This window comes from Anolis carolinensis, unplaced genomic scaffold (genome assembly GCF_035594765.1).
Source record: "Anolis carolinensis isolate JA03-04 unplaced genomic scaffold, rAnoCar3.1.pri scaffold_9, whole genome shotgun sequence".
NCBI classification, from domain to species: Eukaryota; Metazoa; Chordata; class Lepidosauria; order Squamata; family Dactyloidae; genus Anolis; species Anolis carolinensis.
In genome coordinates this window covers 27,715,496-27,734,786 of record NW_026943820.1, presented here as the reverse complement: position 1 = coordinate 27,734,786, position 19,291 = coordinate 27,715,496, and the positions used below count along the sequence as shown (strand labels likewise).

Genomic DNA, 19,291 nt, shown 5'->3' with positions numbered 1-19,291 from the left:
ATTAGAATCCTATGTGCAATTCCTTCGTTTCTGCAACGCTTTGCAGATTCCTACAGATTACTGATGGAATGGGACAAACATCATGTGATAGGACCTGTCCGGAATCGCGTTCAGAAACAGAGTATATCCCGCCATGATAAGGTCCTCTTTTCTCATCCGTCAATCTTTTGGGGGAACGAACTGACTGACTGTTCTCCTTCCACAATGTCCTTTAGGGAGCAGGAGAGAATGGCGCGGGAGCTGGAGGAGAAGAAACACCAGCAGGAGCTGGAGCGCCTGCGAGAGGAGGAAGAGATGCGGAAGAAGTCGAAGCGGTACAAGAGGGAAGTCGCCAAGGAGAAAGAAGAGGCCGCCGCCGCCGCCACCAAGAAGGGCCAACAAGGAGGCAAGCCGGTGAGTGTCTCTCCCAGCACCACTCTGGGGGTAGAGGACAGGCAGAGCCACTTGTCACCAAATGCAGTTTGTGTTCTGTTTTAGAGAAAGGGCCGGGCTGTGGCGCAGCTGGTTATGTTTGCCATGTATATGTACATTGTGATCTGCCCTGAGTCCCCTTCAGGGCGAGAAGGGCGGAATATAAATGCTGTAAATAAATAAATAAATAAATAAATAAATCTCTCTTTCTCCATGTCATCATGAGAAAGATGTGAAAGATGTCACCTTTCACACACATCGTCTCCCATTGTCCCTGGCAACGTTATCCTTTTCACTCCTTCTCCCTCTTTAACCTATTCTGTTCCTTTCTGTTTGTCCAGAATGCCCCGGTCCCCTCTTTGAAATCGGATGGTAAGCTGAATGAAGGAGTCGAGCGCAAATCCTCTGCCAAGGACCGTGCCGAGGCAGGCCTCAACGACAAGGACGAGAAGAAGAAGAAGGGCAAGCCGGTCCTGCCAGACGGGCAGCAGGCAGCACCTCTGACACAGGAGGAAGAGGAGGCCGAGAAGGAACTGATGAGCGAGAGCGAGAAGGTCCTGGCGCAGCGCTTCAAGCTGTACGAGGAGGCGCAGAAGGATCTCCTACAGATCCTGATGTTCTGGGACAGGGTGCAGCTGGTGCAGCTCCAGCCGCCTGGCTCCGAGGAGAAGGCGGAGGAGGTGGAGGACCAGCGCCAGGCCCCCTCGGGCCGCAAAGGCCGCAAGGACCGAGAGCGGGAGCGGCAGGAGCGGCTGGAGAAGGAGCGGGCCGAGAAGGAACGGCAGGAGCGGGAGCGGCTGGAGCGGGAGCGGCTGGAGAAGCTCAAGGCCATGGAAGACCGGGCCTTCGGGCAGGAGGGCGAGGGCGAGGGCATTGAAATCGGCGTGCCCTACCTGGAGATCCAGGTGCTCAGCTCCGAGGAGGCCAGCGGCAAGAGTATCCTGGAGAGCGGCAAGCTGCCAAATGTGGTCCAGGTGGGAGTGCTTCTCCTTCGGATGGGGCTTGGGGTGGTGCGTCTCCTCTGGATGTTGGGGCTGCAGTTCCCAGGAGTCTTCCAACCATGGTGAAGAATGCTGAGAATTGCAGTCCAACAACATTCATGCAGTTATACGAGGGCTATCCTACGCTGCAGGAAGGGAGAAGGGGGAAGAGCCGAGGACACAGGCGGGGAATTTACTGGTGCAGTACTTTTCAAACTCATTTATCTATAAGAAACGTGGCTAAATTTAAATGGGGATTACATGAGATTGTAGTTTTGGGATGTGTCTTTCAGCTGCATATGGTAAATGATTTATCCTATACTTTGTCCTTTTTAAAATCCAAAACGTAACCTACTTTCTGGATAGCCCTCGTAGGATAGTGGAAGCCAAAAGGGTGTGTGTGGGGGAACTTTTACATTTATTGGCATATTTGAGATCACAACTTCAGTTTACAGAATGTGCATGGTGCTAGATAAGGGGCTAATTACTCTGACCAGTTTAGGACAGACTTTCAGGGACTCATCATCTCACAACTGACCAGGAAAGCTGGTCTTCCTTCAGCCCCTACGTGTTACATTATGTTCCATTTGCTGTTACCTTAACCTGGACAGCAAATGCTAAACATAAACCTGGAAGATAAATGGTACATTCCCCAGCTAAAGAGTATCGTAAAGCAACATGGTTACAGTGAGGAGTGGGAACAATAACTATTAACAATACAGTGTTCCCTCACTACTTTGCGGTTCACTTTTCGCAGATTTGCTGTTTCGCGGTTTTTCAATAAACTCTAAAAAACTATTATAAATCATAAAAAATTACAATTTGCAGCCTAAGGAAGGGAGGAAGGAGAAGCCGAAGGGAGAAAAAAGGAGCCCAAGCGGCAACGGGAGGAGAAGGAGGCGACTTATCAACGCACGATTGGTTGATAAAGACTTAAAATAGTGTATAACTACTAAAATAATGTATAAATATTAAAATTAATACAGTGTCCCTACTTTGTGGATTTTCACTTATTGCGGGTGGTTCTGGAACCTAACCCCCGCAATAAGTGAGGGAACGCTGTAGTGTGAGACCTCAGCGAGGGGAGGCTTGGCCTTGGTTTGAGTATTCTTATAAATCCAAGGGCCATTTAACGAAACAGCCATGACTCTTCTGAGGGTCAGTCTCATTGTTTGTGACCATCTGTTCAGTCAAAAAAGCAGCGGTATGTACCAACCTGGCCCTGAGTTTGACCCCACATTTCCCCTCCTCTTAGGTTTTGAACGGCTTGGGCTTGGGTCCCTCGGGGCCCCCCATTCCCCCCACGGTCTTCTTCTCTGTGATCCCTTTCCCAGAGAAGCGTGCACCGCCGGTGACGGGAGAGGCTCTCAAGCACTTCACCTTCCTGACCTCTGAAGAACTGAATGTGGAAGAGGACAAGAAGGACACCGAGGCCAGCTCCGAGGCAACGTCCAGCCTCCCGGCCACCAAGGTGGGCAGCCAAGGTGGCCTTGGAGCACATTGTGGGTGGAAATCAGCAGGCAGTGAATCTTTGAGGGACAATGGTTCATTTATGACTCCATAGGACCATCTGGAGACATCTCTGGGGAAGCATTTTGCCCTGGGTTTCTAGGGCAAATGTGGACCCAGAAGAGAAAGACGGAGGGGATCTCAGCAGGAAACATGGGGATATTAAGGACCTCATAACAGGAAAACAATGGAAAGCATTCTTTCATTTCCTACTGTGCCTTTCTGACTTCAGTGGTGGCAGCCATCCCATGCCATTTCTCAGCTTCCATCCGGCTTCTCTCTGGCTTTTTTCTTTGGGAGACTCCTGAAATTGAAGTCTTTCCTCCCTTTCCCTGTACTGCCACAACGTAGTCCTGCAGGCAACCACTGGAAGTGGCTTTGCGTCATGCGATGGCCTCCGTGGAACTTGGTTTTGGCAGCGCAGAGCAATGGAGAGAAGACCTCATGGGATGAAGTCCTCAGAATCTCATCCCCGCTCCGCTCTTTTTCTTGCTGTGCTTTTCGCACCGGATTCTAGGAGGAGCAGGTCACCCCGACCCGTGGTAGGGCCAAGAAGGAGAAACCTGAGCCGCCACCACCACGCGAAAACCCCAAGGATAAGAAAGGGGCGGCGAGAGGGCGGAAGGCCGCTCAGCCCAGTCCCAGCACCGCCCCCGCCGTCTCTGAGCTGGACCCGGGCACCGTGACCACTGAGCCCTCCGGTGAGAAGATCGTCAGGTGAGGAAGAGGCGCAATGCTGAGGCGCAGGAGGGTGGGGTCTGTGGGGAGTGGGCCCCAAGGGGACCAGGAGCATTGGTTGAGCATGAAGTGCCCCTTGGAAGAACACTGCCTGCCTTCTGAGGGGAGGCAAATCAGAACTCTCAGCAAAGAATATAAAGAGCTTTCCATCATGGAGCACTCGCACACCAAAAGCATTGCCCTAGTTCTAACTCAGGATGGCAAGGAGGACCAGTCCACTATGACTATGGCTCTGGAACTCGCTCCCCAAGGAGATTAGGCAAACCCGCACCCTGGCAATTTTCAGGAAGAGCTTGAAAACCTGGCTCTTCACACAGGCCTTTGGATAAGGACTGCCCATCTCCATGAGCCTCCGATGGCTCAGTGTGTTAAAGTGCTGAGCTGCTGAACTTGCAGACCGAAAGGTCCCAGGTTCAAACCCGGGGAGCGGAGTGAGCGCCCACTGTTAGCTCCAGCTCCTGCCAACCTAGCAGTTCGAAAACATGCCAATGTAAGTAGATCAATAGGTACCGCTCCGGCGGGAAGGTAATGCCATTCCATGCAGTCATGCCGGCCACATGACCTTGGAGGTGTCTATGGACAATGCCGGCTCTTCAGCCTACAAATGGAGATGAGCACCAACCCCCAGAGTCGGACATGACTGGACTTAACGTCAGGGGGAAACCTCTACCTTTACCTTTACTATCTCCATGATAATCATATTTCTGTGACCATTTCCTCATTGAATGCCCTTTAATTTGATATAGCCAAAGGGTCTACTCCCATCCCAAGTTGCTCTCTCAGAATCTGCAGCACTTTATCAGCTACCTCATGTCTGAAGTTCATACAGTGCACTTTATCCAGTCTGTTTTTTTTTCAGTGTTTTTGTTAATGTTAGATTTCATAATTGCACATGTTTTTGTTCATTTGATGTGTTTTATACTGTTACTGTTTTTATCTGGGCTCGTCCCATGTAAGTCGCCCCGAGTTCCTTCGGGGAGATGGAGGTGGGGTATAAAAATAAAGTTATTGTTGTTATTATTATTTGCAGGGATTAATTATTATTATTATTATTATTATTATTATTATTATTATTATTATTATTATTTTATGACACAGCAAACAAGATAGATATGCTGGATTTTGTATCACAAAACCACAAGTCGAACACTTCCCAAGTGTCTAGGACTGTGTGATGTGTTGTTGTTGTTGTTGTTGTTGTTGTTGTTGTTGTTGTTGTTGTTGTATGGCACAGCAAACAAGATAGATATGCTGGATTTCATATCACAAAATCACAAGTCGAACACTTCCCAAGTGTCTAGGACTGTGTGATGTATTTTCGGATGATGCGTGCAGATCCCAGTCGGGTGGCCTTTTGCAGTTGGCAGATCGTAATTTTGTCCATGTCTATTGTTTCCAAATGCCGGCTGAGATCTTTTGGCACGGCACCCAGTGTGCCCATCACCACCGGGACCACCTGTACTGGTTTCTGCCAGAGTCTTTGAAGTTCAATCTTGAGGTCCTGATAGCGGCTGAGTTTTTCCTGTTGTTTTTTGTCAATGCGACTGTCACCTGGGATGGCGACATCAATGATCCAAACCTTCTTCTTTTCCACAACTGTGATGTCTGGTGTGTTGTGTTCCAGAACTTTGTCATTACTACTACCAGTACTACTACTACTACTGTGTGCCACCCAACCAGACTGGCAGAAGTGACAGTTGAGCCTCAAAGCCCTTTAGCCTTCTCCAAGAGTTTTTAATATCCTTTCTAACCAATGCATCATATTTGCTTCTCCCTGACAAACGTTAAGGCAAGGGTGTTACTAAGGATAAGTAACAAGGAAGAAATAAAATGAATACAATTTATTAAGACAAAGGAAAGAAAGGGAGGTGAAAATGGATGGCGATAAGCTACTGACCTGAAAAGTCTTGGCTAAAACAGAAAACAAGAGCAACAAAATGTTTCAACATTGCAAAACAATATCTCTCCTACCCTGTTTCCCCAAAAATAAGACATCCCCAGAAAATAAGACCTAGTAGAGGTTTTGCTGAATTGCTAAATATAAGGCCTCCCCCAAAAGTAAGACCTAGCAAAGTTTTTGTTTGGAAGCATGCAGGATTGGTAAATGTACATGCCATAGATTGTTGTACATGGAAATAAACGTAGTAACAAGAAATAATAATAATATTATAATAACTTTATTCTTGTATTTATTTATTTATTTATTTACAGTATTTATATTCCGCCCTTCTCACCCCGAAGGGGACTCAGGGCGGATCACATTATAACACACATAAGGCAAACATTCAATGCCCATAAACACATCAAACAGAGACAGAGAGAGACACGCAGAGGCAAGTTAACCTTCTTCTGAGGGGATGTTCGATTCTGCCCACAGGGGGGAGCAGCTGCTTCATCATCCACACTGACGGCACTTCCTCATACCAGGTCGTAAATTAGTTAATCTTGCCTCCCCACTTTTTATAAGTGGTACCTTATCTCCTACTTGATAGATGCAACTATCTTTCGGGTTGCTAGGTCAGCAACGAGCAGGGGCTATTTTTTATTTTTAATTGACGGGTGCTCACCCCGCCACGGGCTGGCCTCGAACTCATGACCTCGTGGTCAGAGTGATTTAAGGCAGCTGCTCAACACCTCCATCTCCCAGAAGGGACTCAGGGCAGCTTACACAGGGACAAGCCCAACAACAACATAAATTTACATACAAACAGAAATTTAAAACAGTAATTTAAAAACAGTATAGCGATAAAATATAATATAGAAATTCTTGAAAGGATTCACAGTTGGTTATGATGGTTTGTGATGACAACTACTGTACAGTAGATAATACATTTTCATTTTTTAAAAATTCAACCATAAATGTGAATTCTTCTTTGTGGAAAAATAAGACATCCCCTGAAAATAAGACCTAGCGCCTCTTTGGGAGGGGAGCAAAAATTAATATAAGACACTGTCTTATTTTCGGGGAAACACGACAGTAAGCATCAAGTGCCATTTGGAAACCGCAGCTCTAAGGCAAGGGCTCCAAAGTGGAGACGTGGATGGCGGGGTGTTGTAGCGGATTGCTGCTCTCACCACCCCAGAAGGCATCTCCACCAGAAACCTGCTTTCTCGTTTCCAGGGGCTCCTCACCATGCAGGCTGAACCATTACCGCTGGATCGTCCCTGCAAACGGAGAGGTGACCATGCGCCTCCATTTCTCCTCCAACACAACGGGGCTCTTCGATCAGGTCCTCAATTTCGAAATCGTGGGAACCCGGCGGCAGTATCAGCTGTACTGCCGTGGAACCTGCACATATCCCACTATCTCCACGGACCCCACGTGAGTGACGGGAGCCCCCCACCCGCCAGTTGGAAAGAGGCCCTCACGGCCCCATTGTGTCCCCCCTTGCGGAGGAGGAATGGAGAGTGAAGGTCTCTGATCCCATACTTTTGATGCCAATTTATTTATTTATTTATTTACATTACTTTTACCCCGCCTTTCTCTCCTAGGAGACTCAAAGCGGCTTACAGTAAATAGGCAAAAATTCAATGCCTAAAACAATGTAAAAACAACAATTCATATAAAACAATCTACAAAACAACAGTTCATATAAAACAGATACCATTACAAAATAAAAACACATTATATAAAATTTTAAGAATGTCCAAGATTAAAATCCATTCATCCAGAATCCTCAAGTCTTCATACAGGTCATGTAAAGTCCATGTTCTCATTCATTAAAAGCTTGTGTGCACAACCATGTCTTTAAGGCTTTCCTGAAGCCTAGGAGAGTTGGTATGTGCCGTATGTTGCTGGGGAGGGTGTTCCACAGCCGAGGAGCCACCACCGAGAAGGCCCTATCCCTCGTTCCCACCAGCCTTACCTGCGACCGAGAGGTGGGACCGAGAGCAGGGCCTCCCCCAATGATCTAAGAGTTCTAGAAGGCTCATAGGCCTCTCTGCTTCTCTAACCCAGGGTCGTTTTCCCCCACCGCAAGAAGACTATGAAGCCCGACGAAATGGTCTGCAAAAAGTTAGTCATGAGCACGAATGTGTTTCACTTTGGCCCCTTGCTCTGTGGGAAGTCAAGAGAGAAGTAAGTGACCAATGTTCTCCTTTTTAGGGCACACATATTGGCTACAATTCTCTACACAAAAACAAGCCTTCAGTGTTGTCGAAGGCTTTCATGGCCAGGATCACAGGGTTGCTGTATGTTTTCTGGGCTGTAGGGCCATGTTCCAGAAGTATTCTCTCCTGACGTTTCGCCCACATCTCACAACCTCTGAGGATGCCTGCCATAGATGTGGGCGAAACGTCAGGAGAGAAAAGAATTTTTTTTCTTTTTTCTTTGCAGATTCATATGTTATTTGAGTGATTATATTCCTTCTGCTTATGTGATTGTTTTAGTCAATTGTTATGTTTTGTTTTTGTTTTTAATTCTTATAGCGTTTTATAGTGTTTTCAGTGTTTTATTGTACAATGTTTTATGCTGATTTTATATTGAGTCCCTTTCGGGAGAGAGGGCGGTATACAAATAAACTTTTACTTACTTACTTACTTACTTACTTCTGGAACATGGCCATACAGCCCGGAAAACATACAGCAACCCCAAGCCTTCAGTGGTCCAGATGTTTAATAAAGTTTGCATTCTGACATGGTATTTTTACAATGTTTATGTGTTTTTGCGATTAATATGTTTTTATTTTCAATTCATAAAAGCAGTGAAACAAATCTATATACATGTATATATGTGTGAACCAATACAATACTTCCTAACATCTATACAATATTTGTGTTTGGTTATGCTCTCCCCTCCTCCCACTCCTCTCAATTTACTGACTCCCATCCTTTTGGCTGGAGTCATCCATATATAATTTCATTCTTTCATTCCTATTACATCGTTTTTCGATTCTTCCTTCTGCCCTGATATTTATTAAATTATGAAACCTTCTATTAAATCATTTCCTTCTTTCTTTTTACATAGTTTAGAAATGGTTCCCAGTCCTTGATAATGTTTTATAATGTTTACAATGTTTTAATTATTATGGAACCCGCTTCAAGCCACAAGGAGAGGCGGGTAAGAAACAAAATAATAATAATAATAATAATAATAATAATTTGAAACACAACAAGATGAGTCCATAGCAGACACTCTGCTGGCTGTTGTATTGGATCGCACGTTGACACTTCCCAAGTGTCTAGGGCTGTGTGATGTATCGGTGAATAATGCGCGCAGATCCCAGTGCAGCTGGCAGGTGGGGATTTTGTCAGTGCCGATTGTGTTTAAGTGCAGGCCAAGACCTTTAGGCACTGCACCCAGTGTGCCCATCACCACTGGGACCACCTTGACTGGCTTGTGCCAGAGTCTTTGCAATTCAATCTTTAAATCCTCATATCGTGTCACCTTTTCCAGTTGTTTTTCCTCGATCCTGCTGTCCCCTGGGATTGCAACATCGACAATCCATACTTTGTTTTTTAACACGATTGTGAGGTCAGGAGTCTTGTGCTCCAAAACTCTATCTGTCTGAATTCGGAAGTCCCAGAGTAGCTTGACATGTCCATTCTGTAACTTTTTCCGGCTTGTGATCCCACCAGTTCTTTGTCGCAGGCAGATGGTCTTTGTGGCACAGGTTCCAATGAATCGTCTGAGCAATAAGGAGCCTCCGGTGGCCTAGGAGATAAAAGCCTTGTGACTTGAAGGTTGGGTTGCTGACCTGAAGGCTGCCAGGTTCGAATCCCACCCGGGGAGAGCGCGGATGAACTCCCTCTATCAGCTCCAGCTCCATGCGGGGACATGAGAGAAGCCTCCCACAAGGATGGGAAAACATCAAAATATCCGGGCAATGTCCCCTGGGCAACGTCCTTGCAGACAGCCAATTCTCTCACACCAGAAGCAACTCCGGTTGCTCCTGACACGGAGAAAAAAAATCTGAGCAATGGTGTTATGCCTCTGCTTGTAGTCTGTCTGTGCGATCTTCTTGCAGCAGCTGAGGATGTGGTAATATCCTAATAGCTATTATTATTATTGTTATTGTTATTATTATTGTGCAGCTTTTGGTCTTATCAGCTCAGCTTCAAAAGAAGCATGATGATTAAGGAGAGGGTTCAGGCCTTCTGTGGATTTTCTGACCATCCCTTATTCTCCTCCTGCTGCTCACAGGTACAAGGCTTCTCGATACCCGAACCACTTTGAGAGGATCACCATCCTCAATATCTCCCCTTTGGAGGCTGAGGTGCATTTCTTCTTCCAGTACGACTCCAGGGCCATCACCTACCTGCTGGATCCCGCCTCCATCACCCTCAAGCCCAATGAGAAGCAGGTAACAGCTCAAGGAAGCGGGCACTTGCTTTGGCCAGGAGGTCCCTCCAGCGGCCCTTCCAACTGACCTCCTCTTGGGCCTCTGCCTTGACCCCCCAGCTGCTGACGGTCTGGGCCTATCCCACGGCCAGCGGGATTTTCGAGGACAACATTGTTTGCTGCATCAAGGACAACCCGGAGCCCATCACCTTCCGGATCTGCTGCCAAGGAGTCCGCCCAGAACTGGAGCTGGACCGCCGACAGCTGCATTTCGAAAAGGTGCTCCTACACAGGTGGGACCTGGCTCTGAGCCCCATTTCTATCCTTACTAGGGCTATACAATTATTTCGTTAGTTGTAGTAAGTCATATCAAATTAGTTAAATCTGTACTTATGACGTGATATCTGACATGAGTCAAAAACTTAAGAATAGAAACTTACCCAATACTTTTTAATTTGCATTTTGTCAACCTACCAAAGTCACTTTTATTTTCAGCACAAGGGAACAAAGCAAAGCCAAAAAGGCTGACTTTCCTCTTGACATTAATTGGCCTCTCACATTAGGAGAGAGAAAGTAGGGAGAAAGCAGAGTTCGCTGGGAAAGAGACTAAGAAAGCATAGAATTCTGGGAAATGTAGTTTGGGAAAGCGAGAAGCCCTGTGGAAGATAATGCAAAAGGCCCTGTCCTGAACTACATTTCCCAGAATTCTGCTCAGCATCAGTGTCCCCATCACCACCGGGACCACCTGCACTGGTTTCTGCCAGAGTCTTTGAAGTTCAATCTTGAGGTCCTGATAGCGGCTGAGTTTTTCTGTTGTTTTTTGTCAATGCGACTGTCACCTGGGATGGCGACATCAATGATCCAAACCTTTTTCTTTTCCACAACTGTGATGTCTGGTGTGTTGTGTTCCAGAACTTTGTCAGTCTGGATTCGGAAGTCCCACGGTATCTTTGCGTGCTCATTTTCCAATACTTTTGCAGGTTTGTGATCCCACCAGTTCTTTACTGCTGGGAGGTGGTACTTGAGGCATAAGTTCCAATTAATCATTTGGGCCACATAGTTGTGCCTCTGTTTGCAGTCTGTCTGTGCGATTTTCTTACAGCAGCTGAGGATATGATCAATGGTTTCGTCGGTTTCCTTGCACAGTCTGCATTTTGGGTCATCAGCTGATTTTTCGATCTTGGCCTTAATTGCATTTGTTCTGATGGCTTGCTCCTGGGCTGCAAGGATTATTATTAATAATAATAATAATAATAATAATAATAATAATAATAATAATAATAAAAGATAGATAGATAGACAGACAGACAGACAGATAGATATGGGAGCTTCCCAATTGCTGTTATGTGGCGGACACTTCACTTGGATTGAGAGTTCCCCCTTAGAAGGATGAGGTCTTGGAGGGAACCACAAGAAACATAATCTGGTAGGGAAATTCTCTATGTATCTGTGTCTGGATTGCGGATGAAAGCTGGTTGAGGTGCCCAGTGAAGTCAAAAGGCCTTCAGGCCCCCAAAAGCCCTTCTCCTGTTCTTGTAGAAAGGAGACCAAGCCCCTCTACCTGAAGAACGCCACTCCTCTGCCTGTGGCCTGGCGCATCAGTGGCATGGAGAACATCGGGGACGACTTCAGCCTCTCAGAGGACACCGGCATCATCGGCCCCTTCTCTGAGTACTGCCTGCTGGTGAACTTCAAGGCCTCCAAAGTCCTCAACATCAAGAAGGCCATCCGCCTGGAGGTAGGGGCTGCCCGAGGGCCTCTGGGGGCGCCACATGCTGAGGGTTCCCGTGGCGAACTAGGCTTGGGCTGTGTCTCTCTTGGAGGGGGACACAGTGAGGGATTTGTAACACACTGCCAGCAGATACTTACCAGTCGGGATGGGGCTCACTGTCATTTTAGGTTTCAGATGGGGAGAACATTCTGGGGATTGTCCAGATTGAGAACATCCAAATTGTTGCCGAGGCCTACGACGTGGCCCTGGATATCAGCTTCCCTAAAGGTGGGTGCAGTGCTTCCCAGCTGAGGGCATTCTTGGCCAGTGGCTTACTGGGAGCCACACTGTGGACAGACTTTGCAACAGGAAAGTCTACAAAGATCTAGCCTGTATGAAAGCAAGGATCTCTTCCAGATGTTCAGGGTAAAGCAAGACACGCTGTAGAGTTTTGTGGCTGAATTGGATAAACAACAGTCCATTTTATGCATATGGTCATTAATAAATGATGAATAAATTGTTGGAAGGAAAATTGGATAGAAAACAAAGCCTATTAAATCACATTTGCCTTCTTGTATTAAGAGTTCATGTTCATCTCATTTGATTCCTATGCTCTGTGCATTAGTGAAGTCAGAGACCTTTGATCATTCTTTCCGCTTAATTCCTTGTTGTAGTTTTTGTTCTTGTATTATTGGCTCAGTTTCTGACATATCATGAAGGCTGTTGTTTCCAGTTCTCCGTTTCCCCCTTCCCTTTGGAATCCTGTGTCCTTGCCCCGTGTAGCTCAACAAAACCATTCCAAATGATGACTCATAGAGAAATGATGGATTCCAACCGCCTGAGGAGCGGCATTTATAAGGGGAGGGTGCCTTCTTACCACCCTTCATTTTCTGTGGCTATTTGCAGGTACAAACGGCGGTGTGGAGCTTGGGATTGTCAGAATATCGGACGAAGCAAAGCAGACTCTGTCCTTGAAGAACAAAGGCAAATATGAGATCGGTTTCAGGTAAGAAGTTCTGTCCCCTCTCAGGGTGCGCTCTTTTTGCCCGTTGGTTTAAAGAAGCTGCACAAAAGCTCCTTCCATCAGGTGTCCTCCATGTTGCTCGTATCCCACATTAGATCAACCTGTCTTCAATGCCTGTCTTTGTTTTCTATCTGTGCCTTGATTAAGGATGGTCATTGGGGTTTCATAACACAACAGGAACCCAATGGAGAACTTGCTGGATGACTCACCAGAGGTCTTTGTTCTCTCTCTGCCCTTTTTGTAGCTTCATGGTGGAAGCCACCGACCACAGCATGCCTAACCTGGCCCCAATGTTTTCGATCCAGCCCCAGAAGGGGAACCTGAACCCCACGGACCGCCCGACTCAGGTCCAGATTGTGTTCCGTGCAAAGAGAGAAGTGAAGATTGACGACAAGCCTGTCCTGCAGTGCCAGGTTTGTCAGCTGGGGAGCAAAGGAGCCTTGAGAAGCACCAACTGTGGGGAAAAGATGTTGTTAGGGATTCCTCTTCTTCAGAGGAGGAAGGGGAGCAGGAAAGTGTTCATGAATCTGAGGGTGAGTTGGAATCTGAGGAGGAGATTTTTCAAGTACCCACATTTCAGGAGAGGCGAAAGGAAACGAGCAGAGACGTCATTCAGCTAGAATAGCTGCCAGAAATGCAGCTGAGTAATTAGGAACTGTCCTAGCAACTGTGAGGGGACTCGGGGCTATAAAGCAGAAGCAGGCGCAACCAGCTCTTGCTGGTAACAAACTGACTTTTCGCTCCCCTTGTGCCTGCTTTGAGTCTGCACCTGGGAAACTGCTCCTGAGGATTTATTGCTGTTTCTTTGTCTGAAGTAAGACTGCTATTTGATTTGGGAATTTAACAGAGACTAAGAACTGTGTTTGCCCTAAGACTTCCTTGCTTCCTTTTGCATTATTCCACTGAGTGTGCTGTACTTTATGTTTTGCTGAAGTAAAGCAGTTTTCATTTACTTACCACAGTGTTTTAAGGCTGTTCTTGAAAGACAAAACAGGGCAGATGTGCTGCCTTGCATTACATTCTCTTCTTCCATTTCCTGTGATAACTGTGCCACTTTCAAAGGGGCAAAGAAGGCTATGATGTAGGGGCAGACGGGACAAAGGTCGGGGAAATCACAGCCATCCTATGTCTATGACATTCCCCTGCCCCATGCAATATTGGGAAAGTCAAGTGAGAAGCTAACTTACCTCTCCCTCTGTGCTCTTTTATTGTGCATCCATTAACACAGGCTGAACAATTACACTTTGTAACATGATTTTTGCTCCTGGGTTATAAATGTTATTTCCTAATTGGTTCTTTCATAACAACATGGGAAAAGTGTGTTAAACTGCATACACTTTGTTTTTGTAGTCTGCAGAAAAGTTAAAAATGGCAGCTACAAAAATAAAGTTTTTGGAGTACAACAACTACTTTCAAAGTAAAGACTGAGCAATGAAACAGCAAATAACACTTTCAGACCAGGAACAGAATTATTTTTAAAAAATTGTTACCTAGTGTTATTTAATTATTATTCCCCTTGCCTGACTGCCTTTCTTCCCAGCTTATATTAACAGGGATGAGGTGGTCTCGTTGGTTAGAGTCAGGGCTATTTCTCTGTATCTTGTTCCCTTCAATTTCAACATAAGTCAGTCGCCGCGGTGGCGCAATGAGTTATACCCTTGTGCTGGCTGGACTGCTGACCTGAAGGTTGCAGGTTTGACTCTGTGAGATGGGGTGAGCTCTCATCTGTCAGCTCTAACTTGCAGAGACATGAGAGAAGCCTCCCAGCAGGATGGTAACACATCCAGGCGTCCCCTGGTCAACATCTCTGTAGACAGCCAATTCTCTCACACCAGAAGCGACTTGCAGTGTGCTCTCAAGTCTCTTCTGACACGATAAAAAAGAGTAGGCAAAAGCATATGCACGGACGTTAGTCAAAGATACAAGCAGTAACTGTTCCTTTATTTACAACATTTTTACCTTTCACCCACAACAACTTAAAACCAAAGAACACAAGAGGTCCACATTGCCTCCCAATGTAAGGAAAAAGGACAGAGAGAAGGAAGAGGCAGTGGGCAAACTTAGTCAACCAGGTCTTGTACTGACCATGTTCATAAAGCCATCCTTTTTAGTGGAAATAGTTCAGGCCGAGGAAGAGGAGCCAAACAGAACTAGTCTCTTGGCAGAAGGGCATTGCTTGGGCAGGAGTTCTTTGAGTCTGATGTACTAACACGCCTCTTGCCAAAGAACCTGGTGCTGACCCATCTCTCTTGCCCTCCGTGCAGGTCATCGAGCCGAATTTCATTGAAGGAGGGGAGACAATTGCCACCATCCCGATCCGGCTCTCTGTGCACTGCGGCTACTCCAAATACAGCATCACCCCTCCATCCCTCATCAATTTTGGGCCGCTGATGATCAGTTCCCGGAAGAGCAGCAGTTTCACCATTGAGAACAAAGGCACCCTCGATTTTAAGTTTTTCATCTTGAAGCAAATCCGAGACATTGTCATCCCAGTGAGGAAAGGGTGAGGAGCCACACTTGGTGGAGAACCTTGGGTGGAGAGTGTAAGACTTTGGCACTCTCTTTGGCCTCTGCCTCTCTCTGTGTATGTGTGCAATGCTTGCAATGTGTGCGGTGTTTTTAAATAATGTTTTATCTCTTGTTTTAATGATGTATTTTACCTCGAGCTGCAGGTAATAAATTGTTGTTGTTGTTATTGAAGTTTGGTAGACAAGATGAACCATATCGGTACCAAAACCACATTTTTGTTGCACCTCAGCACTGGTTCACCTTGCTCTTAACACACACTCCACCACAGCAGACTTGGTTTTTTTCAGTTTATTGATACAAGATAGCAAAATCTTAATAAAAAGCAGTAAAGAAAGCAGTAATCCAATTTGCAAAGACAATCTGCAGAATATAGTTCAGAGTCTCTGTAGAAAATAGTTCAAAGTCTCTAATATAGCAAGGTAGCATGAAATTCAAAACGCAATCCAAATACAGAATTGAGGCAGGAACAAAAGCAAGAATCTTTTGCCATGAGATGAGACAAGGCAGAAGTTAAGCTTCCCAAAACCAATGTTGCTTTGTCAGAAAATCTTTCCCTGTTTCACCCTATTTAACCATGCTTACAAGCTAAGAAAGCATTCCTCTGACCTTGAGTTCCCACATTTTTACTAGCGATTGTCACAGAATGCCTGGGACGAACTCTCAACCTTAACCTTGTGTGTCTATCTAAGGAAGACTCCTCTGACTTGCTGCCAGAACCACCTGGACTTTGTTGATGTTCAAAATCATGTGAAAGGTCACCCTTATCACTAATTTCAGCTTCCCTGCTAGCCTGCAGCCTCTCTGACAATTCAAAGCCTTCAACATTTTCTTGGTCAGCCTGCATTTCTGACAATTCAGAGCCTTCAACATTTCCTTGATCAACCTACATAAACCCAAATCCCCCTTCTTCATCAGACTGAACCACAACAGTATCTCTACTGCTGTGTTGGTTTTGCAGAGCAGGCAAGAGGAGACATCATTAGGATTAAAATACGGAAAAAAAATTGAATTACACTGCATTACAATTTTGTTCCTGGGTTATAAATGTCATTTCCTAATAAGTTCTGTCCTAAAAACATGGGGAAAGTTTATTAAACTGTAAAACTTTGTTTCCTGCTATAGCACATTTTGCTATAGTTTGTCATGGAGTTTCAACCAATTCAACCTAGTCGGTGCCACAAAAATGGAGTTTCTGGAGTAGGACAACTACTTTCAAAGGAAGGACTGCACAATTAAAAAGGAAATAACACTTTCAAACCAGGAACAGATTTTTTTTTCAAATTTTGTTACATAGTGTTATGATTACATTGGGGAAAAAACTATAGTGAAAATGTTTTGCAATGGCTCTGGCAAAGCCCAAGCCTGGTGTGGGAAGAATATTCCAGTCATTCCATTTGTCTCTTTTTTCTCTTTCAGAAACTCTAACATCAAAAGCTCCCGTTCACGGGAGGTGGACCTCAGTCGGCAGAACATGGGCCGGCAGAGCAAGCGAGCAGAGTCCCTGCAAAAGGATATGAACCTCGTGGCTCAGGTGAGCGAGCGCCTCTCCACGCCTTTGCCTGCCCTTGGCCTCAAACAGGACTTTGTCGCATTGGGATATACAGGCCTCTCACTGAGCATCGAGGAAACTAAAGTGCTCGATAGATATACCATATATACTCGAGCATAAGCCTAGTTTTTCAGCCCTTTTTTTTTGCATCCTCAACCAGCCAGTCACCCCTTTCGCGCAGCTGCACATCAACGCCAAAATGCTGCGTTGCCAGCCACCTCCCCATTGAGGACGCAAGCGGCAGAGTTTTGTGGGGAAGGAGTTGCCAAGCTCATTCATTGCTATGATAAATGCCTAGATTTGAATGGCAACTATGTTGAGAAGTGGTATTTGGGTGTGGCTTTCAACTGCATGTGGTAAATGTTTTCTCCTATATTTTGTTCATTTTAAATTCCAAAACGTAATCTACTTTCTGGATAACCCTCGTACATATACTTTGACAGGTGCCTCACTGTGGTTCAGCCGGGTATTTTTGATGGAACACAGCCGTAAATGTATCTATATAAGGGAGTCTTAGTCTATCTTGATGACATATTAATTTTTTTCAGCATCATTAGAATAACACATAAAATTGACCAGACGGTGTTAACAAAATTACGGGAAGAACAACTGTATGCCAAGTTGTCCAAGTGTGAGTTCCATAAAAAAGCCAAGAGTCCTTAGTGGTTCACTGTTTTATTACTGTTCCAAATTATTTACAGTTACTCACACTCATTCACGCTGGAAGAGAGAGATACCGTTCATAGAAGAAGGAGCGAAATAGCCAAAGCGGAGGCAGCAGAACAAGACTCATTACTCGGTGCTCTTCCTCAATCCTCATCCCTCTTCCTCCTTTCCTTCAGGCTCGCTTCTCGCTCGGCATGTTCACGGTGTATCCCGGTTTCGGAACTATCTCTCCAGGAGGCCACCAAGTCATCACGGTGGATTGCTTTACTGACCAAGTCGGGAAAAGCGAGGAATACTTGATTGTGGAGGTCACCGAGAGGGACCCCGAGGACAACCCGGCGGGCATCCTGTACACGCTGGTGGCCGAATCGTGCATCCCAGGTAGGCGGCAGTGGCCACGGAGCCGGCACCAAGCGCCTCCACTCCAAGCAAGATGCTGAAACACAGCGTCTCAGTATCTTGACAGGGGTTCCCAAGTGACACTTGGGGTTCAAGCCGACCCCTAGATTTGCAGCCTCCAGAAACAAGTGTTATCTGCGACATATCCTTTAAACTGCTGCACCTTATCTACTCCTTCTCTGCTGTATTTAAGACAAATAATAATAATAATAATAATAATAATAATAATAACAACAACAACTACTACTCCTACTTTATTTTTCTATCCCGCCTCCATCTCCCCGCATAGACTTGAGGCGGCTAACACAGGGTGAAGCCCAAGAGCAATAAAACACCCTGGAACTGTCTCTCTGCCAAGAGCCCTTGGTGGCAAATATTCTAAATAGTTCCAAACTTAACTATTTATAGCTACTTACAGAGAGGCGATCTTGGCGAAAGAGAAAGATCAAGCACATGGTCTCCGCTTATATAGTTCATTGCCCCACCTTTGCTAATCTTTTGGTGACACCTCCGGACATGTTGTTCTCCAGTCTTTCTTGGTCTGGCCCTTCCATGCTCCGAATAATTTAACCTCCCAGTAACCAATTCTTTCTAGCACATGTCTTTGAAATGATTTTCCTGATCCATGGCTCCATTAACTCTTTAATATATTTCTAGTGGTCTTTATTTACTCAATCAAAGACTAGAAATGAGGAGATTAAAATACAATAGTTTAATTCTGCAGAAGAACCAAAGGATAGTTTTACAGTCAACTCAAGTCAAGGAAGTGTCAAGAATAGTTCTCTTTTTGAACCATCTTCCACTTTCATCTCCCCAATTTCCTATCCAAACCCCCTGCTGTTCTGCAGTTTTGACTTACAATGAGTTTAATGTGTTGTCGAAGGCTTTCATGGCCGGGATCACAGGGTTGTCACCTCTGAGGATGCCTGCCATAGATGTGGGCGAAACGTCAGGAGAGAATGCTTCTGGAACATGGCCACACAGCCCGAAAGACATACAACAACCCTACAATGAGTTTCATCCTTCTTTCAAGTCCTCCAGTTCCTCCTCCTCTCCTTTAACCGCCCTCTTGCTTTCTCAGTACATTTCCATTCTCTTCAGAGTCTGGGGGTCAGAGCTGTTCCTTTGGGGCCTTTCTCCCTATGGCTGTTCTTTCCTGTCTCTCCCCAAGGCTTTGTGACCGATGATCCCAAGATCATTTTCGAGGAGCACCGGATCTGCAACCGCAGCAGCCTGAGCCAGGTGCTGAAGATGGTGGGCTGTGAAGGGGTGTTTGTGAAGGACGAGAACAAGTTCATCTTCACCAACGTCCTGGTGGGCTCCCAGGCCAGCGCCCGCTTCAAGATCTTCAACAACACCCGCATCCCCTGCGACGTTGTTCTGGCCACAAAGCCCATCTCTGCGAAGGTGAGCAAAAGACAATGGCTCTGGGTTCAGGGTCACCCCAAAACGGTGAACCAAACTGGGTAGGGTTGCCCCGCATCCTTTATGGATT

At 45.9% G+C, this 19,291-nt stretch overlaps 1 protein-coding gene across 2 annotated transcripts in view; it reads left to right on the top strand.

Annotated features, from left to right (window-relative positions):
- The window catches only part of hydin (HYDIN axonemal central pair apparatus protein), a 160,276-nt gene that overhangs the window by 102,016 nt on the left and 38,969 nt on the right, over positions 1–19,291 (top strand). For both annotated transcript variants that reach the window (XM_062961682.1, XM_062961683.1), the window contains exons 45-60: positions 216–393; positions 753–1,385; positions 2,647–2,862; positions 3,418–3,617; positions 6,760–6,960; positions 7,597–7,716; positions 9,781–9,940; positions 10,039–10,211; positions 11,458–11,656; positions 11,818–11,917; positions 12,536–12,635; positions 12,898–13,066; positions 14,918–15,156; positions 16,599–16,713; positions 17,574–17,778; positions 18,968–19,203. In XM_062961682.1, coding sequence (XP_062817752.1) covers positions 216–393; positions 753–1,385; positions 2,647–2,862; positions 3,418–3,617; positions 6,760–6,960; positions 7,597–7,716; positions 9,781–9,940; positions 10,039–10,211; positions 11,458–11,656; positions 11,818–11,917; positions 12,536–12,635; positions 12,898–13,066; positions 14,918–15,156; positions 16,599–16,713; positions 17,574–17,778; positions 18,968–19,203 — 3,244 coding nt within the window. The remainder of the gene's footprint in view (positions 1–215; positions 394–752; positions 1,386–2,646; positions 2,863–3,417; positions 3,618–6,759; positions 6,961–7,596; positions 7,717–9,780; positions 9,941–10,038; positions 10,212–11,457; positions 11,657–11,817; positions 11,918–12,535; positions 12,636–12,897; positions 13,067–14,917; positions 15,157–16,598; positions 16,714–17,573; positions 17,779–18,967; positions 19,204–19,291) is intronic.